Below are 16697 nucleotides of genomic sequence, written 5' to 3'. Positions count from 1 at the left end.
TGATTTTGTGTCTGTGCTCTGGGAATTATCGGTGGTTATGCATGGAATCACTGAATGTCTTCTGCCCAGATTTCCAGACCCGCACGCGCGCCAGGCGGAGCGACCCCCGCGCATCAGCGCCGCAACAAAGAACGGCGGCTTCTCACTGGCACGTCGGCGCTCAGGGGTCGGTCCCCGGCTGCGGAGGCAGTTTCTGGCCCTTGTAATTCCGCTCCCGCTCGCTGCCGGTTCCGTTCACGCAGCCGCGTGCACCGCAGCCGTTGTACAGGGAAGCCGAGGGCGCTCCCGGCCCTTCCCGAAGGCAGAGCTCCCCTCGCAGCTCCCCTGAGAGCCGCGGGCTCCCCGCGGGGCTGTCCCGCCGCTCCTCCGCGGGCCGGGGGCCGCGCAGCTCGTGGGTGGAGGGAGCGGCGGCACCCGCGCCGGCGGGGGGATCGGTGCGGCTAATCGCCGCGGTTTGGGGAGCGAGGAAATAAACCTGCTCGGGCCCTCCTGCGCGGGGCCGCGCCCGGGCGCGGCCTCCGCCCCGCCTTTTCCCGCCCCAGCTGGGGCTGCCGCCGCCGCGGCTCCCCCGGGGAACAGCTCCCCGCTCCGGCGCCGTCCGGCCGGGGCTGCGGGGCACGCCGTCCGGCCGGGGCGGGGGTTGTGGGTCTCGCCCCGGCAGCTGCCCTGCCGCCTCCCGCCCCCCGGCACAGCCGCCCTTCCCTCGGCTTCCGCGGCACGGGGCGCTGCCGGCGCCATCTTGGGGCGGGCGCTGCCCAGCGCGGGAGCGGCAGGAGAGGCACGGCTCCGAGCTTCCCCGCGCAGCGTTCCTTCCCTGGAGAGCAGCCGCCCGTGCGCACCGGCAAGGCGGGTGCCGAGATGGACTGGGGCCTTGGGGCCGAGCCCGTGCCTGCGGGACGCCGGGCCGGGGGGTGGGAGAGCGCGGGGCAGGGCCGGACTGCTTTCGCGGAGCAGCGCTTCGCTCCGGTCGGGGGAAACGGCGCCGTCGGAGCTCTGCCTGGCTCCCGCTGTCGGTGCCGGAGCTCTCCCCTTGTCCTCGGCTTGCGGTGTTTTAGCCGAGGCACGGACGTGAAGCGAGCGAGCCGACGGTTGGCGCTCACGCAGCCCCTCTCCCCGCAGAAGGTGCACGGAGACGATCTCTGGGCGCATGTTCTTATCGGACTCATATCAGAGGGGCCACGTAGGGGGAATGCCGGAGACCAAAAGTGGGAGCAGGTGCCCGGGGCTTGGTCAGCGTCACCTAGAGGGGAAAAGTGAGAAGAAAAAAAGGTGACCGTGGTGCCGCCACCTTCTCCAGAAGGCTCATCATCAGGGAAGGCCGCCCGGCGTAACGAGTCGCTCTGTGTGCCTCGGCCATTTGTCCTGCGTTGCTGTCGGCGCGCCGGGGCGCTTGCAGCCGACTGCCCCCGTGCCCACGGCGCGCTTGCTGGAAACCTCCTGCGTCATCAGGACATTGTGATGGTCTGCTGCCGCTCCCCGGTGGCGTTTCTCCCCTTCTTGGGGAGGAACGTAAAGGCAAGAGGAAAGGACCTCAGGGGCGGCCAAAATACACCCGTGGAAGGTTTTCAGGAGGCCGCTCAAAGAACGGATCGTGCCTCTGAGGCAAATGGAGCCCCACGGCCGCGCCATCCGGCGGGGCGAGCCCAGCTGGAGAGCGGCAGCCGAGCTGGCGGTGGAACTTGCTCAAGTCCAGAGGCCTTCTAGCTCCAGCCAGGCCTGGCCGGACGCCCCTGCCCTCCCTGCCGATGCCCAGTGCGCAAGCCAGGTCTGCTCGTCCCTTCGGCGGCGGCGCCTGCTCCCGAAGAGCTTGTGATGTGTGCACGCATAGCGGCGTGGAATGGCTGGGCTACCGGGAAGGCAGAGCCGCGTTGTCTGGCCTGCCTCTGCTCGGCTCTGGGCCAAGGCAGCCGGGCTGCTGTCCCGCGGGCGGTGGCTGCAGCGAGGTGTCGAGTTCCCAGGAGCCCCGTCGGCACGGGCGGATGCGGAAGGGCTGCTCGTGGCAAAGCGGAGGAGGAGAGGCGGGCAGGCTGCCTTACCTTTCCCAGGTGGTAGTCTGCCGGCCCCGGCTTCACCGTTTGGTCGCCGGCAAGTTTGGTTTTGAGCGGCATGGTGTACTTGGGAGCCCTGGTTTTGTAGACGTCCAGTTCCACCTTGGGGAACGCAGCAGGACCTGGCGTCTGTAAGAGAGGCGGGAGGTTGCTGGGTACCAAAGGCGGGCGGCGATTCTCGCCGGGCGCCCACGCGGGCCGCGCTCCTTGGGCTGGCCGGCCAGGGAAGCGAGGGGAACCAGGGCGCCTCCTGATCCCCTGCCGAGAGGCAGAGTTCCCAGAGGAGGAGGGCGATTCCCGTTAGCGCCGACGAGCTTTGCCCCGCCAAAGCGGTCCGTGTTGGAAAGCGAGGGGCAGCGGGTGCTGGCAGAGCCTCCCCTCTCCCGCTGCTGGCAGCGGAGAGCCAGGGATCCGCGGCTTCTGGGGTTCTGCCGCCGGTGCAGGCAAAGGTGCGTTACGAGAGGCTGCAGCAAGCGCTGGAGCCCTCCTGCCCCGAGGGAGCGGCTGAGCTTCAGCTGCTGCGGCCAGAGAGCGGAGGAGCGTAGCTCACCTCGGGGAGGCCTCCAGCACAGGGCTTGCTCTTCCCCCGGATGGAGTAGCACGGGCTGGCGTGGGTGTAGGCTGTGCGGGGCCCCAGCAGCCTGGGCAGGGTGTAGGTGCCAGGACCTGGAGGGGGAACGGGCAGAGAGCGAGTCCTGCGGGGAGAGGAGCGGCGCCCGGCGCGGAGAGGAGCAGGAAGGACGTCCTGCCCCTCCCTGGGTCGCCTCCACCTTGCACCGCCCGCGGCGCAGCGTCAGTGGCTCCGAGCCCCAGCTGCCGGTTCTCGTGTGGGATGGGAGAGCTGGCGCTCTGGGACATCAGGAAGCGTGTCAAGAGAGCCTTGCGGCCTGCTGCGGAGCCCCGTCCCTGGGGCCGTTGAAAAAGCTGTCCAGCAGATGCTCCCTGGAGCACACGCAGGCTGCAGGGGCGCGTGGCTCCCAGTTCCTTACCTGGAGAGCGCTCGTCCTTAGTCTCGTGCCGGAAGACCATGGAGTGCGCCGGCGCGCGTCTGTAGCGGTGTTTGTCGGCCTCGTTGGCAGAGTAGTCGCCTGGGCGGAGGAGAAGCAGAGAAGAGCAGTGAAGTTGGGCTCTTTGCCCCAGGCCGAAGAGGAAAGGGCAGGAGGCGGCGCTCAGCCTTGTTTCTTTTCTCTCCAGAACCCTCCGAGGCTCCTTCCGGGCGTGAGCTGATGGCTTGGTAGCCCGCTAGCGCAGGGCGACAGCGAGGCGCGCTTGGCTTGGCCGGAAGAAGTGCTGGAGAAACGGTACTCACTGGGTCCAGGGGTGACCTCTGTCCTTATCTTGTGGCGCCCGCAGATGGGCTGTGCTGGAGCCACGTACTTCCCGTTCCTGGTGATGGAGGACTGGACGTAGTACCTGGGGCCGGGCGAGCAGCTCTCTGTGACCAGGGAGCCGGCCCCTCGAAATGTGTACGCGGGGGCCTTGGTTTTGGTGGGATTGTGATCCCGGTAACCTGGCAAGAAAAGCCCGTGAAAGGCCACCTGCCCGCAACTGCGCTTTGAAAGCCAGTTTCTGCGTGGGGCAGCTGGAGTCGCCGGCCTCAACAAATTCCCCTCCCCTGCGACTTCTTCCCTCAAGAGTGACGCCAGCGGGCCGCTCCAAAGGCGCAACGGCTCCCGGCGCTGTGCGGCTAACCGCAGTATGGCCAGAATGCTACTGGCACAAAGAACTACGCCCCAAAACAGTTGCGAGCCAACTTAAAGCAACCGTGAAGATCACATCTCTCATGGTTTGCTTTCCCGGAGGCCCGATGGAAAGAAACCTCAATACCCGTAGAGAAGAAAGGGACGAGGAGAACACGCTTCCTCCTGTGCGCTCCGGGTTACGGTGCCGCTAAGGCCCCCTCCGTGCTCCGCAGAGCCCGCGGCTCTTTCCCGGGCGCTCCATCAGCGGCCTCAGCCTTCCTCTGGCCAGCCCGTGTCCTTGCTGCGGCCGAGAGCACGGGGGCCTGGCGCAGAGGGGAACGGAGCTGTGGCCGCTCGTCCCCTGGAGGCGGCGGACGTGCCGCCCCTCCTCGCGACGGTGCTTTTACCTGTTGTCCCAGGGATGGAGTACTTGGGGCCCGGGCCCGTGAACTGGGCCGCGACGGGGCCGCGCGGGCGGTGAGGTCTCCAGGTGCCCACCCAGGCTCCGTCCATGCTGGAGGCACCCGCAAAGCCTGCGGCAACAGCAGAAAAGTCACTCAGGGCCTTCCTGACAGAGCCGCGCTGGGAAGCCTCCTCGGGAGGAGCAGCAACGCTTCCGCTTTCTCAGCCTTGACCGTCCGAGCGGGCACAGACGAGCCTGTCGGCTGCTGCAGCTCTCGGTCGCAGGGTGCGGCGAGACTGAGGGCAGGCAGCGATGGGGCAGGAGAGGTTGTGGTCTCAGCTGCCAGGTGGCCCCGGCTCGTCGTGGGGACGCACTGTGACATCACAGAGGCCGCTGGCGCCTGTCCTGTGTGTTGTCGCATCATATGGCTGATGGGGAGCCGGGGACGTCCAGCTCGCAGGGCCAGACCTTGGTGAGCTCTGCACGGCAGCAGCGAGGGCAGAACGGATGTGATTTTTGCCTTTCGCCAAGGAGCCGCGCACTCCTGTAGCGCCGGGGTCGTATAATAACGTGGGCGTGCACGTGGACACCCGGCATGTCTGCTCTGGGTCTGTTTTCCAGCTGCCCCTTCAGCTGTGTTTGCTTTTCCTGGGGAGGGCGAGCTGGGCTGGGGGCTGTAAGCAGAACCTGCTGTCGGGGGCTCTGCCTTAGCCAGGTGTGGCCGTATCTCTTGGGAGCGGCCGTTACCCGCTGGGTGCCAAAGGCAGGTGTCGATTCTTGCCGTGTGCCCGCGCAGGCCGTCAGGGAATCTACACCTCCCCCCAGCACTTCTATGGCTGGATCCTCGTGCCGATGGGGCTGCGCCCGGCAGGGACAGATACTCCGACATCGCGGGCACGGAGTCACTTTCTCACCGCCTGGACCCCCTGGCAGAGCCCGAGGCCAATACAAACGCAACCAAGCAGGTTTAGCTGCTGCCCGTTTCCACTCCAGAAGCTGGTGGACACCTTTCCTCGGCTGCGGGAGCTCCTGCGGGTCCCAAGGGGAAAAAAGACCTGAGCAGCAGCGTGCACGGGTCCCAGGGCAGGCTGCGGCGTGCCCCCGCCTTTGCCAGCTGGGCCAACGGCAGCCTCCGTTTCAAAGGCCTGCGCTGTCCTGCCCGCGCTCGTCGCAGCGCGCACAAACGTCGGAGCCGACTTTGGTGTCGAAATAAAGCAGCTGATGTTCACAGCAAACCCTGCTCTTCCCCTTCGATGGCCCGGAGACAGATGAAGCGGCTTTTCCGGTCTCCCTGGGAGGGTTTGGATGGGGGTGGGAAGTTGGAGCCGTCTGATTCTGTCAGCGGTGTGCAAGTTTTGACAGCTGCAGCGCGAGGGTCCCCAGGGTCCCGCCCGAGGGTGTCGCGCTCTGAGTTAACGCCCCCAGGCGTTACCCGGGGCTTTGGTTAGCGCCCACCAAGGGTCTCGCTCCCTGGCTTTTACGGCTTGTGACCATCAGGGCGCTCTGACTGCTGTCAGCCCGTTCCTGTCCCACCCCGCCGCTCGTCCCTGCACGGGACAGCTCGGGGAGCATTCCCGGTACAACGCGCTGGGTGCCTGCTGTCCCCGGCCCCTGCGCGCACCCTTCATCTCGGTGCGGAGCCGGCGAGCACCGTTTCCAGGTGTTGGATACCTGGAGTACCAGGGGCACTTAGTGAACAATCCAGACCGAACGGAATTGTTATGTTTGTGAGCAGCAGGCCTCAAGGACATCGCTGAAGCCGCCTGTAAGAAAGTACTGAAGCCACCTGTGAGAAAATAATGAGGCCGCCTGTGAGAAAGTAATGAAGCTTCCTGTGAGAAAGTAAACGAAGCAACCTAGAAGAAGATTGCAAACAACTTTGAGAAGTGAAAACATGAAAAGTACAGGACTTTCCAGGTTAACGGACATCCAGATTAGCTAAGTGCAAGTAGGAGGGATATGCAAATGTAACCATTAGAGCTTAAGCCAATCACGCAATGACTAGTAGGCATATTTTATCTTAGCAATATAAATATGCGCATCTGGGACTAATAAATGGAACTACGCTTATTACTCATATTGAGTCTTTGTCGTACGTTCCTCCGTCGCTCGCATCCAGGGGCCGCCCGTAAGGGTGGGTCAGAAAATCAGCATTGGCTCAGCCTCGCCATGGAGGCCCTCCAGCTGGACCGCGGATTTGGTGCGGCCTGCGGTCAGCTCGCAGCTGGACACGCGTTGCTGCCAGCAGCCTGCCCGAGACGCAGTTGTTTTTCCCAGGAGCAGAATTGTTATGGGCAAGGCCGGCTCTGGCCTGACCACAAAACGTACAACACCCTTGAGACGGCGCAGAGCGGCGCGGGGGTGCCACGGCTCGGCCCTGGCGCCAGGGCTGGCAGAGATCACCGAGCAGCTGCTGTCGAGGAGGATGGATCACAGCTGCTGTCTCAAAACCGGCGCTGAGAACGTGCCTTTAGCTGAACTTTGCTCAAAATCCGCACTTCTGTCCTAAGGGCCGGAACAGGCGGAGCTCCCCAGAGCAAAGGAGGAGCAGGGCTTGGTACTTGGCAGAAAAGGTCGGCCTCTAACAGCGAGCCCCCGGAGAGCTCTCCCCACCACGATCGACATCGACACCGAGCGTGAGGACCGGCGGGACGCTGCCTGGACCTGGGACCATAGGGACGCCTTGGACCCGCGGTGGTAGCTATTCCCCTTTTTTTCCCCTATCTTTACTTTTCCTTTTCCCTCCCTTTCAGCTATCGCGCGCCGCTTTACGGGCAAAACAATCAAGTCTGTGCTGTTTGATTGAAGCCAGCCCCTCTGGCGTGTTCGCCGTAATTCTGCGCTGCGAGATCGCACTAAAGAACCATCGCGAGTCCCGAGCGGGCCGTGACGTTTTTCACATGGGCGTCACGGACAGGATCCTGAACGACAGAGGGGCGCAGGGGCTGCGGGCTGTAACACCGCGCTCAGGGGCTGCTTCTCCAGCACGGCCCTTCCCTCCCGCACCCCCCGGCCTCGCCGAGCGGGAGCCGCGGAGCAGCGCTGGCCCCGCCGAGGTCCCGCAGCCAGCTGGGGAGCGCAGGCAGGCAGCCCCCTGCCCGTGCAGGGCGCTGCGCGCGGGCGAGGCGGCTGCCCGAGGGCCCCAGGCCGCTCATGGGAGCGCCTGGACGCTCCTGGGGTGCGCGGGCAAGGCACCGCGTGCACGCAGGGTGCGCGTGCGAGGGGTTTGCGAGGGGAAGCTGAGGGGTGCTTGTGCGAGGCTGCGCGTGGGGCCACCCCCTCGGCGCCCCGTGGGGTACAGGTGCCCCCCCATCCCCACACCCTCCCCCTGCCTCCCCCAGGAGCCAGGCCCCTGTCCCTGCCGCGTCCCGTCCCCACCCCAAGCACAGGCAGGGGACACGAGGCACCGCTCAGTGTTTTATTTATTGTCCCCGGCTGCGACAAAGGGGTTGTGCCCAGGGTGTTCCCAGGCGTGAGGGGGTGACACTGGGGCCGCGGGGACAACACGGGGCGTCAGCACACAGCGAGGGCGGCGCTGGGGTGGGGGACAATGTGGGGTGTTAGCAGGGCTGGCCTGTGGGGCTGATGACACGGGGTGATCTGCTGTGGGTGTGGGGACGGGGTGGCCCTGCGTGGGGACATGGGCCGTCCTTGTGCACTGCCGCGTGCGCGAGGACACGTGGAGTGTCACCATGCGTGTGCGGGGGCTCACGGGGTACAGGTCTATCCCCAGACACGTAACAGGACCCCAGAGACGGCTGCCCTCCCCGAGCTGTCCCTGCTCGGCTGCGCCCCATGGTGACACAGACGTCCCGAGCCCCTGCGTCTCCCTGCTACGCGATGCCACGTCCCGTACCTCCACCCGCCCCCGCGCGTCCCCGTCTCCTACCCGCGCTCGCAGATGAGCTCGACGACGCTGTGCTCCATGGGGACGGGGTCGAGGCAGCGGTGGGCGGCGCTGGCGGCCACCTCGTGCAGCAGCCCCTGCACCACCCGCTCGTCGGCGGCGAAGCGCCAGAGGTAGAGCTGCAGGTAGTGCCCGTCCACCTGCACCTGCTGCAGCCCGAAACGCCCCAGCGTCCGCAGCCGCACGCACTCCAGCAGCGTCTTCAGGCTGATCTTGATGATCCCTGTCAGCACCGACACCTGGGGCGCGGGGACGCCCCCAGTCACATCTGCACCAGGGTGTGGGGACACCGGGGGCTCCCCTCTCCAGGCCAGCAGCTCCTAGGACACGCTCAAACCCCGGGATCCCCGGAGTCCTGACACGTGGCATGTGGGGACACCGGGGACACGTGGCCCAAATCCCCTCAGCGGGGGCGACACGAGGGACACCCTTGTGCTGGCTGCCGCTCCCAAGCCTGGCCGCATGGGACATGGAGGAGACGTGGCACAGGGGCACAGGGACACTCTTGGCCTGGCCGCTGGGAGCACAGGGACATGGGGACACCCTCACCCGGGACCCCCCGCGTCCTGACACCTAGGACAGGGAGCCTCAGCGGGAACACCCCTGTTGCGGTCAGCAGCCCCACGGGCCCCAACAGCTGGCTCTCGGGGACACCAGGGACAGGTGGCAGCCGGGAAGGTGGGCAGGTGAGAGACCCTGGGGGGCCCTTGGGGACACGGGGACGGCCCCGCGGCCTCACCTTGTTGAACTCGACAGGGCTGAAGATGTCAATGCGTTCGGAGAAGAGCTTCTGGATGTTGCTGAGCAGGTGGGTGTCCATGGGGGCGCTGGGGACAGTGACAGCAGGACAGTCAGGGACACGGGGACAGCCAGGTGCTTGAGAGAGCCAGGGGTGCGGGGGCAGGGACGCAGGGACGGCCAGGACACGGGGATGGGGACACAGAGATGGCCGGAGGCTGCGGGGACAGTCAGGGGACACTGGGACGGTTTGGGGACACAAGGACAGGACCATGACGACGGGCGGTGGATGTGGGGACAGTCAGGGAACGTGGGGATGGGCAAGGACAGCGAGAGACAAGACGACAACGGGACACAAGGCGCATGGGATCGTCAGGGGATACTGGGACAGCCTGGGGACAGACGGGGATGGTCAGGGGATACTGGGACAGCCACGGGATGTGGAGATGGTGGGAGGGATGCTGGGACAGCTCGGGGACACGAAGAGGGTCACGGGGGAGATGCAGCGGTTAGCGCAGGTGGACGCAGGGTGGCCCGGGGGGTGGCACCGGGTGCAGGGCTGACCTGGGGGTGTAGCTGGGGGCGTAGCGCCCCGCTGCGCGCGAGCTGCTGTAGACGGAGAAGGCGCGCCGGCTGGAGTCGCTGCTCTGCGCCCGCCGCACTCCCTCCTCGAAGAGCTGCCCCACCTGCGGCACCGCGCCCTCAGCGCTGGTATGCCAGAATCCACCCAAAATACCCTCTGGCACCCCTCTGGGACCCCCAAAGAGCCTCAAGGACCTTGCAGTGACCTCAAGGATCGCTCCGGACCCTTCGGGGACCCTCTGGGCCCCCCGGGAATGTCAGGCCCCCCTCAGCCCCTCTGGGCTCCTGGTGTGCCCAACCTGGATGTCGATGGCGGTGATGTCCTCGACCACGCGCTTCATGACGGCACGAACGTTGCGCGGCTCGACGGTGCCCAGCCAGTCTCGCGTCTCCACGCTCTTCCTCAGCATCTGTGCCACCGCGGCACCCTGGACCTGCACGTAGTGGTCGAGCAGCCGCTGCGCCGCCCCCCGCGCCTCCGCGCACAGCGCCGGTCCTGGTGTCACTGCTGGGCCCGAGTCCTGGTGGTCCAAGGGACAGGGAGACACGGAGGAACCCCCCGCACCTCCGCGCACAGCGCTGTCCCCACCGTCACCACGGCCCCGCGGCCTGGGGACACGAGGGACACGGGAACGCGTGGGGACGCCCCCTGTGCCTCCAGCATCCGATGTCTTGGGGGCACAGGGACATCGGGGACACACAGGATGCTCTCCAGGCCACCCCACCTGCAGCAGCATCACTGCCGTCCCCGTACCCTTGGGGGGCTGTGGGGGGGAAGTGGGGTCATGCTGAGGTGCCCTTGGGGACATCTGGGAGACCCTGACACAAGTGAGGCCCCTTCTGCCTCCGTGTGCACTGCCATCCCCAGGGTCAGATCCTGGCTGGACATGGCGCCGCAGCAGGGCACCGGGAGGGACGTGAGGACGTTCTGGGGTTCCCCAGGGGCATTTAGGGGCACACACAGACAGGAGGAAGATCCCCATACTGCCCCACGCACCACTGTCCCCACCGTGACATCCTGGGTGGACACAGGGCCACAGGGGAACGCGGGGCCATTCTGGGGACGATCAGACCGTTTTAGGTCCACTCAGCGACGCGTCGGGGGACACAGAAGACCCCCAGGCCTCCACGCACGCCAGGGTGCCCACCGCTGCGTCCTGACTGGGGGTGCAGGGCCATCGTGTGACATCTGGGGACATTCAGGGTCCCCCGAGGGCCATTCTGGGGCCACCCAGGGCAGTTGGGGGGCTCACCTGGGGGGGGAACTGCTCGTCGGTGAGCGTGAGGATGTAGCTGACGGTGGTGGCCTCGTAGTCAAGGCAGAGGCGGGCGAGGAGCAGCAGCAGGGCTGGGGGCGCCGCGGGGGCGCCCCGCTCAGCCGGGCCGTCGGCGAAGCCCCGGGCGGTGCGGCAGAGCCAGCGCACGAAGGCCACCACCAGCCCCTCGCGCACCGCCTCCACGCAGAACTCCCCCTGCCACAAAGACAGCGGGTCACACCCCAAAAATACCACTCCGGGGCGCGGAAAACCCACCAACTGCCCCACGCAAGCTCCAAGCCGCCCCGCTGACCCCCAACTGCCTTGTGCAACCCCCCGGCCTCCCGCTCTGCGCCGTCTCAAGGGTGTTGTACGTTTTGTGGTCAGGCCAGAGCCGGCCTTGTCCATAACAATTCTGCTCCTGGGAAAAACAACTGCGTCTCGGGCAGGCTGCTGGCAGCAACGCGTGTCCAGCTGCGAGCTGACCGCAGGCCGCACCAAATCCGCGGTCCAGCTGGAGGGCCTCCATGGCGAGGCTGAGCCAATGCTGATTTTCTGACCCACCCTTACGGGCGGCCCCTGGATGCGAGCGACGGAGGAACGTACGACAAAGACTCAATATGAGTAATAAGCGTAGTTCCATTTATTAGTCCCAGATGCGCATATTTATATTGCTAAGATAAAATATGCCTACTAGTCATTGCGTGATTGGCTTAAGCTCTAATGGTTACATTTGCATATCCCTCCTACTTGCACTTAGCTAATCTGGATGTCCGTTAACCTGGAAAGTCCTGTACTTTTCATGTTTTCACTTCTCAAAGTTGTTTGCAATCTTCTTCTAGGTTGCTTCGTTTACTTTCTCACAGGAAGCTTCATTACTTTCTCACAGGCGGCCTCATTATTTTCTCACAGGTGGCTTCAGTACTTTCTTACAGGCGGCTTCAGCGATGTCCTTGAGGCCTGCTGCTCACAAACATAACAATTCCGTTCGGTCTGGATTGTTCACTACGTGCCCCTGGTACTCCAGGTATCCAACACCTGGAAACGGTGCTCGCCGGCTCCGCACCGAGATGAAGGGTGCGCGCAGGGGCCGGGGACAGCAGGCACCCAGCGCGTTGTACCGGGAATGCTCCCCGAGCTGTCCCGTGCAGGGACGAGCGGCGGGGTGGGACAGGAACGGGCTGACAGCAGTCAGAGCGCCCTGATGGTCACAAGCCGTAAAAGCCAGGGAGCGAGACCCTTGGTGGGCGCTAACCAAAGCCCCGGGTAACGCCTGGGGGCGTTAACTCAGAGCGCGACACCCTCGGGCGGGACCCTGGGGACCCTCGCGCTGCAGCTGTCAAAACTTGCACACCGCTGACAGAATCAGACGGCTCCAACTTCCCACCCCCATCCAAACCCTCCCAGGGAGACCGGAAAAGCCGCTTCATCTGTCTCCGGGCCATCGAAGGGGAAGAGCAGGGTTTGCTGTGAACATCAGCTGCTTTATTTCGACACCAAAGTCGGCTCCGACGTTTGCGCGCGCTGCGACGAGCGCGGGCAGGACAGCGCAGGCCTTTGAAACGGAGGCTGCCGTTGGCCCAGCTGGCAAAGGCGGGGGCACGCCGCAGCCTGCCCTGGGACCCGTGCACGCTGCTGCTCAGGTCTTTTTTCCCCTTGGGACCCGCAGGAGCTCCCGCAGCCGAGGAAAGGTGTCCACCAGCTTCTGGAGTGGAAACGGGCAGCAGCTAAACCTGCTTGGTTGCGTTTGTATTGGCCTCGGGCTCTGCCAGGGGGTCCAGGCGGTGAGAAAGTGACTCCGTGCCCGCGATGTCGGAGTATCTGTCCCTGCCGGGCGCAGCCCCATCGGCACGAGGATCCAGCCATAGAAGTGCTGGGGGGAGGTGTAGATTCCCTGACGGCCTGCGCGGGCACACGGCAAGAATCGACACCTGCCTTTGGCACCCAGCGGGTAACGGCCGCTCCCAAGAGATACGGCCACACCTGGCTAAGGCAGAGCCCCCGACAGCAGGTTCTGCTTACAGCCCCCAGCCCAGCTCGCCCTCCCCAGGAAAAGCAAACACAGCTGAAGGGGCAGCTGGAAAACAGACCCAGAGCAGACATGCCGGGTGTCCACGTGCACGCCCACGTTATTATACGACCCCGGCGCTACAGGAGTGCGCGGCTCCTTGGCGAAAGGCAAAAATCGCATCGTTCTGCCCTCGCTGCTGCCGTGCAGAGCTCACCAAGGTCTGGCCCTGCGAGCTGGACGTCCCCGGCTCCCCATCAGCCATATGATGCGACAGCACACAGGACAGGCGCCAGCGGCCTCTGTGATGTAACAGTGCGTCCCCACGACGAGCCGGGGCCACCTGGCAGCTGAGACCACAACCTCTCCTGCCCCATCGCTGCCTGCCCTCAGTCTCGCCGCACCCTGCGACCGAGAGCTGCAGCAGCCGACAGGCTCGTCTGTGCCCGCTCGGACGGTCAAGGCTGAGAAAGCGGAAGCGTTGCTGCTCCTCCCGAGGAGGCTTCCCAGCGCGGCTCTGTCAGGAAGGCCCTGAGCGACTTTTCTGCTGTTGCCGCAGGCTTTGCGGGTGCCTCCAGCATGGACGGAGCCTGGGTGGGCACCTGGAGACCTCACCGCCCGCGCGGGCCCGTCGCGGCCCAGTTCACGGGCCCGGGCCCCAAGTACTCCATCCCTGGGACAACAGGTAAAAGCACCGTCGCGAGTAGGGGCGGCACGTCCGCCGCCTCCAGGGGACGAGCGGCCACAGCCCCGTTCCCCTCTGCGCCAGGCCCCCGTGCTCTCGGCCGCAGCAAGGACACGGGCTGGCCAGAGGAAGGCTCAGGCCGCTGATGGGAGCGCCCGGGAAAGAGCCGCGGGCTCTGCGGAGCACGGAGGGGGCCTTAGCGGCACCGTAACCCGGAGCGCACAGGAGGAAGCGTGTTCTCCTCGTCCCTTTCTTCTCTACGGGTATTGAGGTTTCTTTCCATCGGGCCTCCGGGAAAGCAAACCATGAGAGATGTGATCTTCACGGTTGCTTTAAGTTGGCTCGCAACTGTTTTGGGGCGTAGTTCTTTGCGCCAGTAGCATTCTGGCCATACTGCGGTTAGCCGCACAGCGCCGGGAGCCGTTGCGCCTTTGGAGCGGCCCGCTGGCGTCATTCTTGAGGGAAGAAGTCGCAGGGGAGGGGAATTTGTTGAGGCCGGCGACTCCAGCTGCCCCACGCAGAAACTGGCTTTCAAAGCGCAGTTGCGGGCAGGTGGCCTTTCACGGGCTTTTCTTGCCAGGTTACCGGGATCACAATCCCACCAAAACCAAGGCCCCCGCGTACACATTTCGAGGGGCCGGCTCCCTGGTCACAGAGAGCTGCTCGCCCGGCCCCAGGTACTACGTCCAGTCCTCCATCACCAGGAACGGGAAGTACGTGGCTCCAGCACAGCCCATCTGCGGGCGCCACAAGATAAGGACAGAGGTCACCCCTGGACCCAGTGAGTACTGTTTCTCCAGCACTTCTTCCGGCCAAGCCAAGCGCGCCTCACTGTCGCCCTGCGCTAGCGGGCTACCAAGCCATCAGCTCACGCCCGGAAGGAGCCTCGGAGGGTTCCGGAGAGAAAAGAAACAAGGCTGAGCGCCGCCTCCTGCCCTTTCCTCTTCGGCCTGGGGCAAAGAGCCCAGCTTCACTGCTCTTCTCCGCTTCTCCTCCGCCCAGGCGACTACTCTGCCGACGAGGCCGACAAACACCGCTACAGACGCGCGCCGGCGCACTCCATGGTCTTCCGGCACGAGACTAAGGACGAGCGCTCTCCAGGTAAGGAACTGGGAGCCACGCGCCCCTGCAGCCTGCGTGTGCTCCAGGGAGCATCTGCTGGACAGCTTTTTCAACGGCCCCAGGGACGGGGCTCCGCAGCAGGCCGCAAGGCTCTCTTGACACGCTTCCTGATGTCCCGGAGCGCCAGCTCTCCCATCCCACACGAGAACCGGCATCTGGGGCTCGGAGCCACTGACGCTGCGCCGCGGGCGGTGCAAGGTGGAGGCGACCCAGGGAGGGGCAGGACGTCCTTCCTGCTCCTCTCCGCGCCGGGCGCCGCTCCTCTCCCCGCAGGACTCGCTCTCTGCCCGTTCCCCCTCCAGGTCCTGGCACCTACACCCTGCCCAGGCTGCTGGGGCCCCGCACAGCCTACACCCACGCCAGCCCGTGCTACTCCATCCGGGGGAAGAGCAAGCCCTGTGCTGGAGGCCTCCCCGAGGTGAGCTACGCTCCTCCGCTCTCTGGCCGCAGCAGCTGAAGCTCAGCCGCTCCCTCGGGGCAGGAGGGCTCCAGCGCTTGCTGCAGCCTCTCGTAACGCACCTTTGCCTGCACCGGCGGCAGAACCCCAGAAGCCGCGGATCCCTGGCTCTCCGCTGCCAGCAGCGGGAGAGGGGAGGCTCTGCCGGCACCCGCAGCCCCTCGCTTTCCAACACGGACCGCTTTGGCGGGGCAAAGCTCGTCGGCACTAACGGGAATCGCCCTCCTCCTCTGGGAACTCTGCCTCTCGGCAGGGGATCAGGAGGCGCCCTGGTTCCCCTCGCTTCCCTGGCCGGCCAGCCCAAGGAGCGCGGCCCGCGTGGGCGCCCGGCGAGAATCGCCGCCCGCCTTTGGTACCCAGCAACCTCCCGCCTCTCTTACAGACGCCAGGTCCTGCTGCGTTCCCCAAGGTGGAACTGGACGTCTACAAAACCAGGGCTCCCAAGTACACCATGCCGCTCAAAACCAAACTTGCCGGCGACCAAACGGTGAAGCCGGGGCCAGCAGACTACCACCTGGGAAAGGTAAGGCAGCCTGCCCGCCTCTCCTCCTCCGCTTTGCCACGAGCAGCCCTTCCGCATCCGCCCGTGCCGACGGGGCTCCTGGGAACTCGACGCCTCGCTGCAGCCACCGCCCGCGGGACAGCAGCCCGGCTGCCTTGGCCCAGAGCCGAGCAGAGGCAGGCCAGACAACGCGGCTCTGCCTGCCCGGTAGCCCAGCCATTCCACGCCGCTATGCGTGCACACATCACAAGCTCTTCGGGAGCAGGCGCCGCCGCCGAAGGGACGAGCAGACCTGGCTTGCGCACTGGGCATCGGCGGGGAGGGCAGGGGTGTCCGGCCAGGCCTGGCTGGAGCTAGAAGGCCTCTGGACTTGAGCAAGTTCCACCGCCAGCTCGGCTGCCGCTCTCCAGCTGGGCTCGCCCCGCCGGATGGCGCGGCCGTGGGGCTCCATTTGCCTCAGAGGCACGATCCGTTCTTTGAGCGGCCTCCTGAAAACCTTCCACGGGTGTATTTTGGCCGCCCCTGAGGTCCTTTCCTCTTGCCTTTACGTTCCTCCCCAAGAAGGGGAGAAACGCCACCGGGGAGCGGCAGCAGACCATCACAATGTCCTGATGACGCAGGAGGTTTCCAGCAAGCGCGCCGTGGGCACGGGGGCAGTCGGCTGCAAGCGCCCCGGCGCGCCGACAGCAACGCAGGACAAATGGCCGAGGCACACAGAGCGACTCGTTACGCCGGGCGGCCTTCCCTGATGATGAGCCTTCTGGAGAAGGTGGCGGCACCACGGTCACCTTTTTTTCTTCTCACTTTTCCCCTCTAGGTGACGCTGACCAAGCCCCGGGCACCTGCTCCCACTTTTGGTCTCCGGCATTCCCCCTACGTGGCCCCTCTGATATGAGTCCGATAAGAACATGCGCCCAGAGATCGTCTCCGTGCACCTTCTGCGGGGAGAGGGGCTGCGTGAGCGCCAACCGTCGGCTCGCTCGCTTCACGTCCGTGCCTCGGCTAAAACACCGCAAGCCGAGGACAAGGGGAGAGCTCCGGCACCGACAGCGGGAGCCAGGCAGAGCTCCGACGGCGCCGTTTCCCCCGACCGGAGCGAAGCGCTGCTCCGCGAAAGCAGTCCGGCCCTGCCCCGCGCTCTCCCACCCCCCGGCCCGGCGTCCCGCAGGCACGGGCTCGGCCCCAAGGCCCCAGTCCATCTCGGCACCCGCCTTGCCGGTGCGCACGGGCGGCTGCTCTCCAGGGAAGGAACGCCGCGCGGGGAAGCTCGGAGCCGTGCCTCTCCTGCCGCTCCCGCGCTGGGCAGC

At 65.8% G+C, this 16697-nt stretch overlaps 2 protein-coding genes across 2 annotated transcripts; both read right to left on the bottom strand.

The window, feature by feature from the left end:
- Positions 1-1113: 1113 nt before the first annotated feature.
- Positions 1114-4515, bottom strand: LOC104486613 (ciliary microtubule associated protein 1A). The gene is made up of 7 exons (XM_086749662.1): positions 4389-4515; positions 4138-4263; positions 3358-3558; positions 3038-3136; positions 2599-2843; positions 2037-2177; positions 1114-1240 (listed from the first exon to the last, which is right to left on the bottom strand). Exons 1-7 carry the CDS (start codon positions 4513-4515, stop codon positions 1163-1165), a joined length of 1017 nt encoding a protein of 338 aa, XP_086605788.1. The 3' UTR covers positions 1114-1162.
- Positions 4516-7530: 3015 nt separating this feature from the next.
- Positions 7531-12889, bottom strand: LOC147600723 (vacuolar protein sorting-associated protein 51 homolog). The gene is made up of 6 exons (XM_086749661.1): positions 12842-12889; positions 10614-10832; positions 9660-9881; positions 9343-9464; positions 8780-8867; positions 7531-8279 (listed from the first exon to the last, which is right to left on the bottom strand). The coding sequence occupies exons 1-6, from the start codon at positions 12887-12889 to the stop codon at positions 8019-8021; spliced, it is 960 nt and encodes a 319-aa protein (XP_086605787.1). The 3' UTR covers positions 7531-8018.
- Between the last annotated feature and the right edge of the window lie 3808 nt (positions 12890-16697).

The sequence above is a fragment of the Chlamydotis macqueenii genome, chromosome 5, assembly GCF_036417535.1.
Source record: "Chlamydotis macqueenii isolate bChlMac1 chromosome 5, bChlMac1.mat, whole genome shotgun sequence".
Taxonomy (NCBI): domain Eukaryota; kingdom Metazoa; phylum Chordata; class Aves; order Otidiformes; family Otididae; genus Chlamydotis; species Chlamydotis macqueenii.
This window is presented reverse-complemented; position numbering and strand designations above follow the sequence as displayed.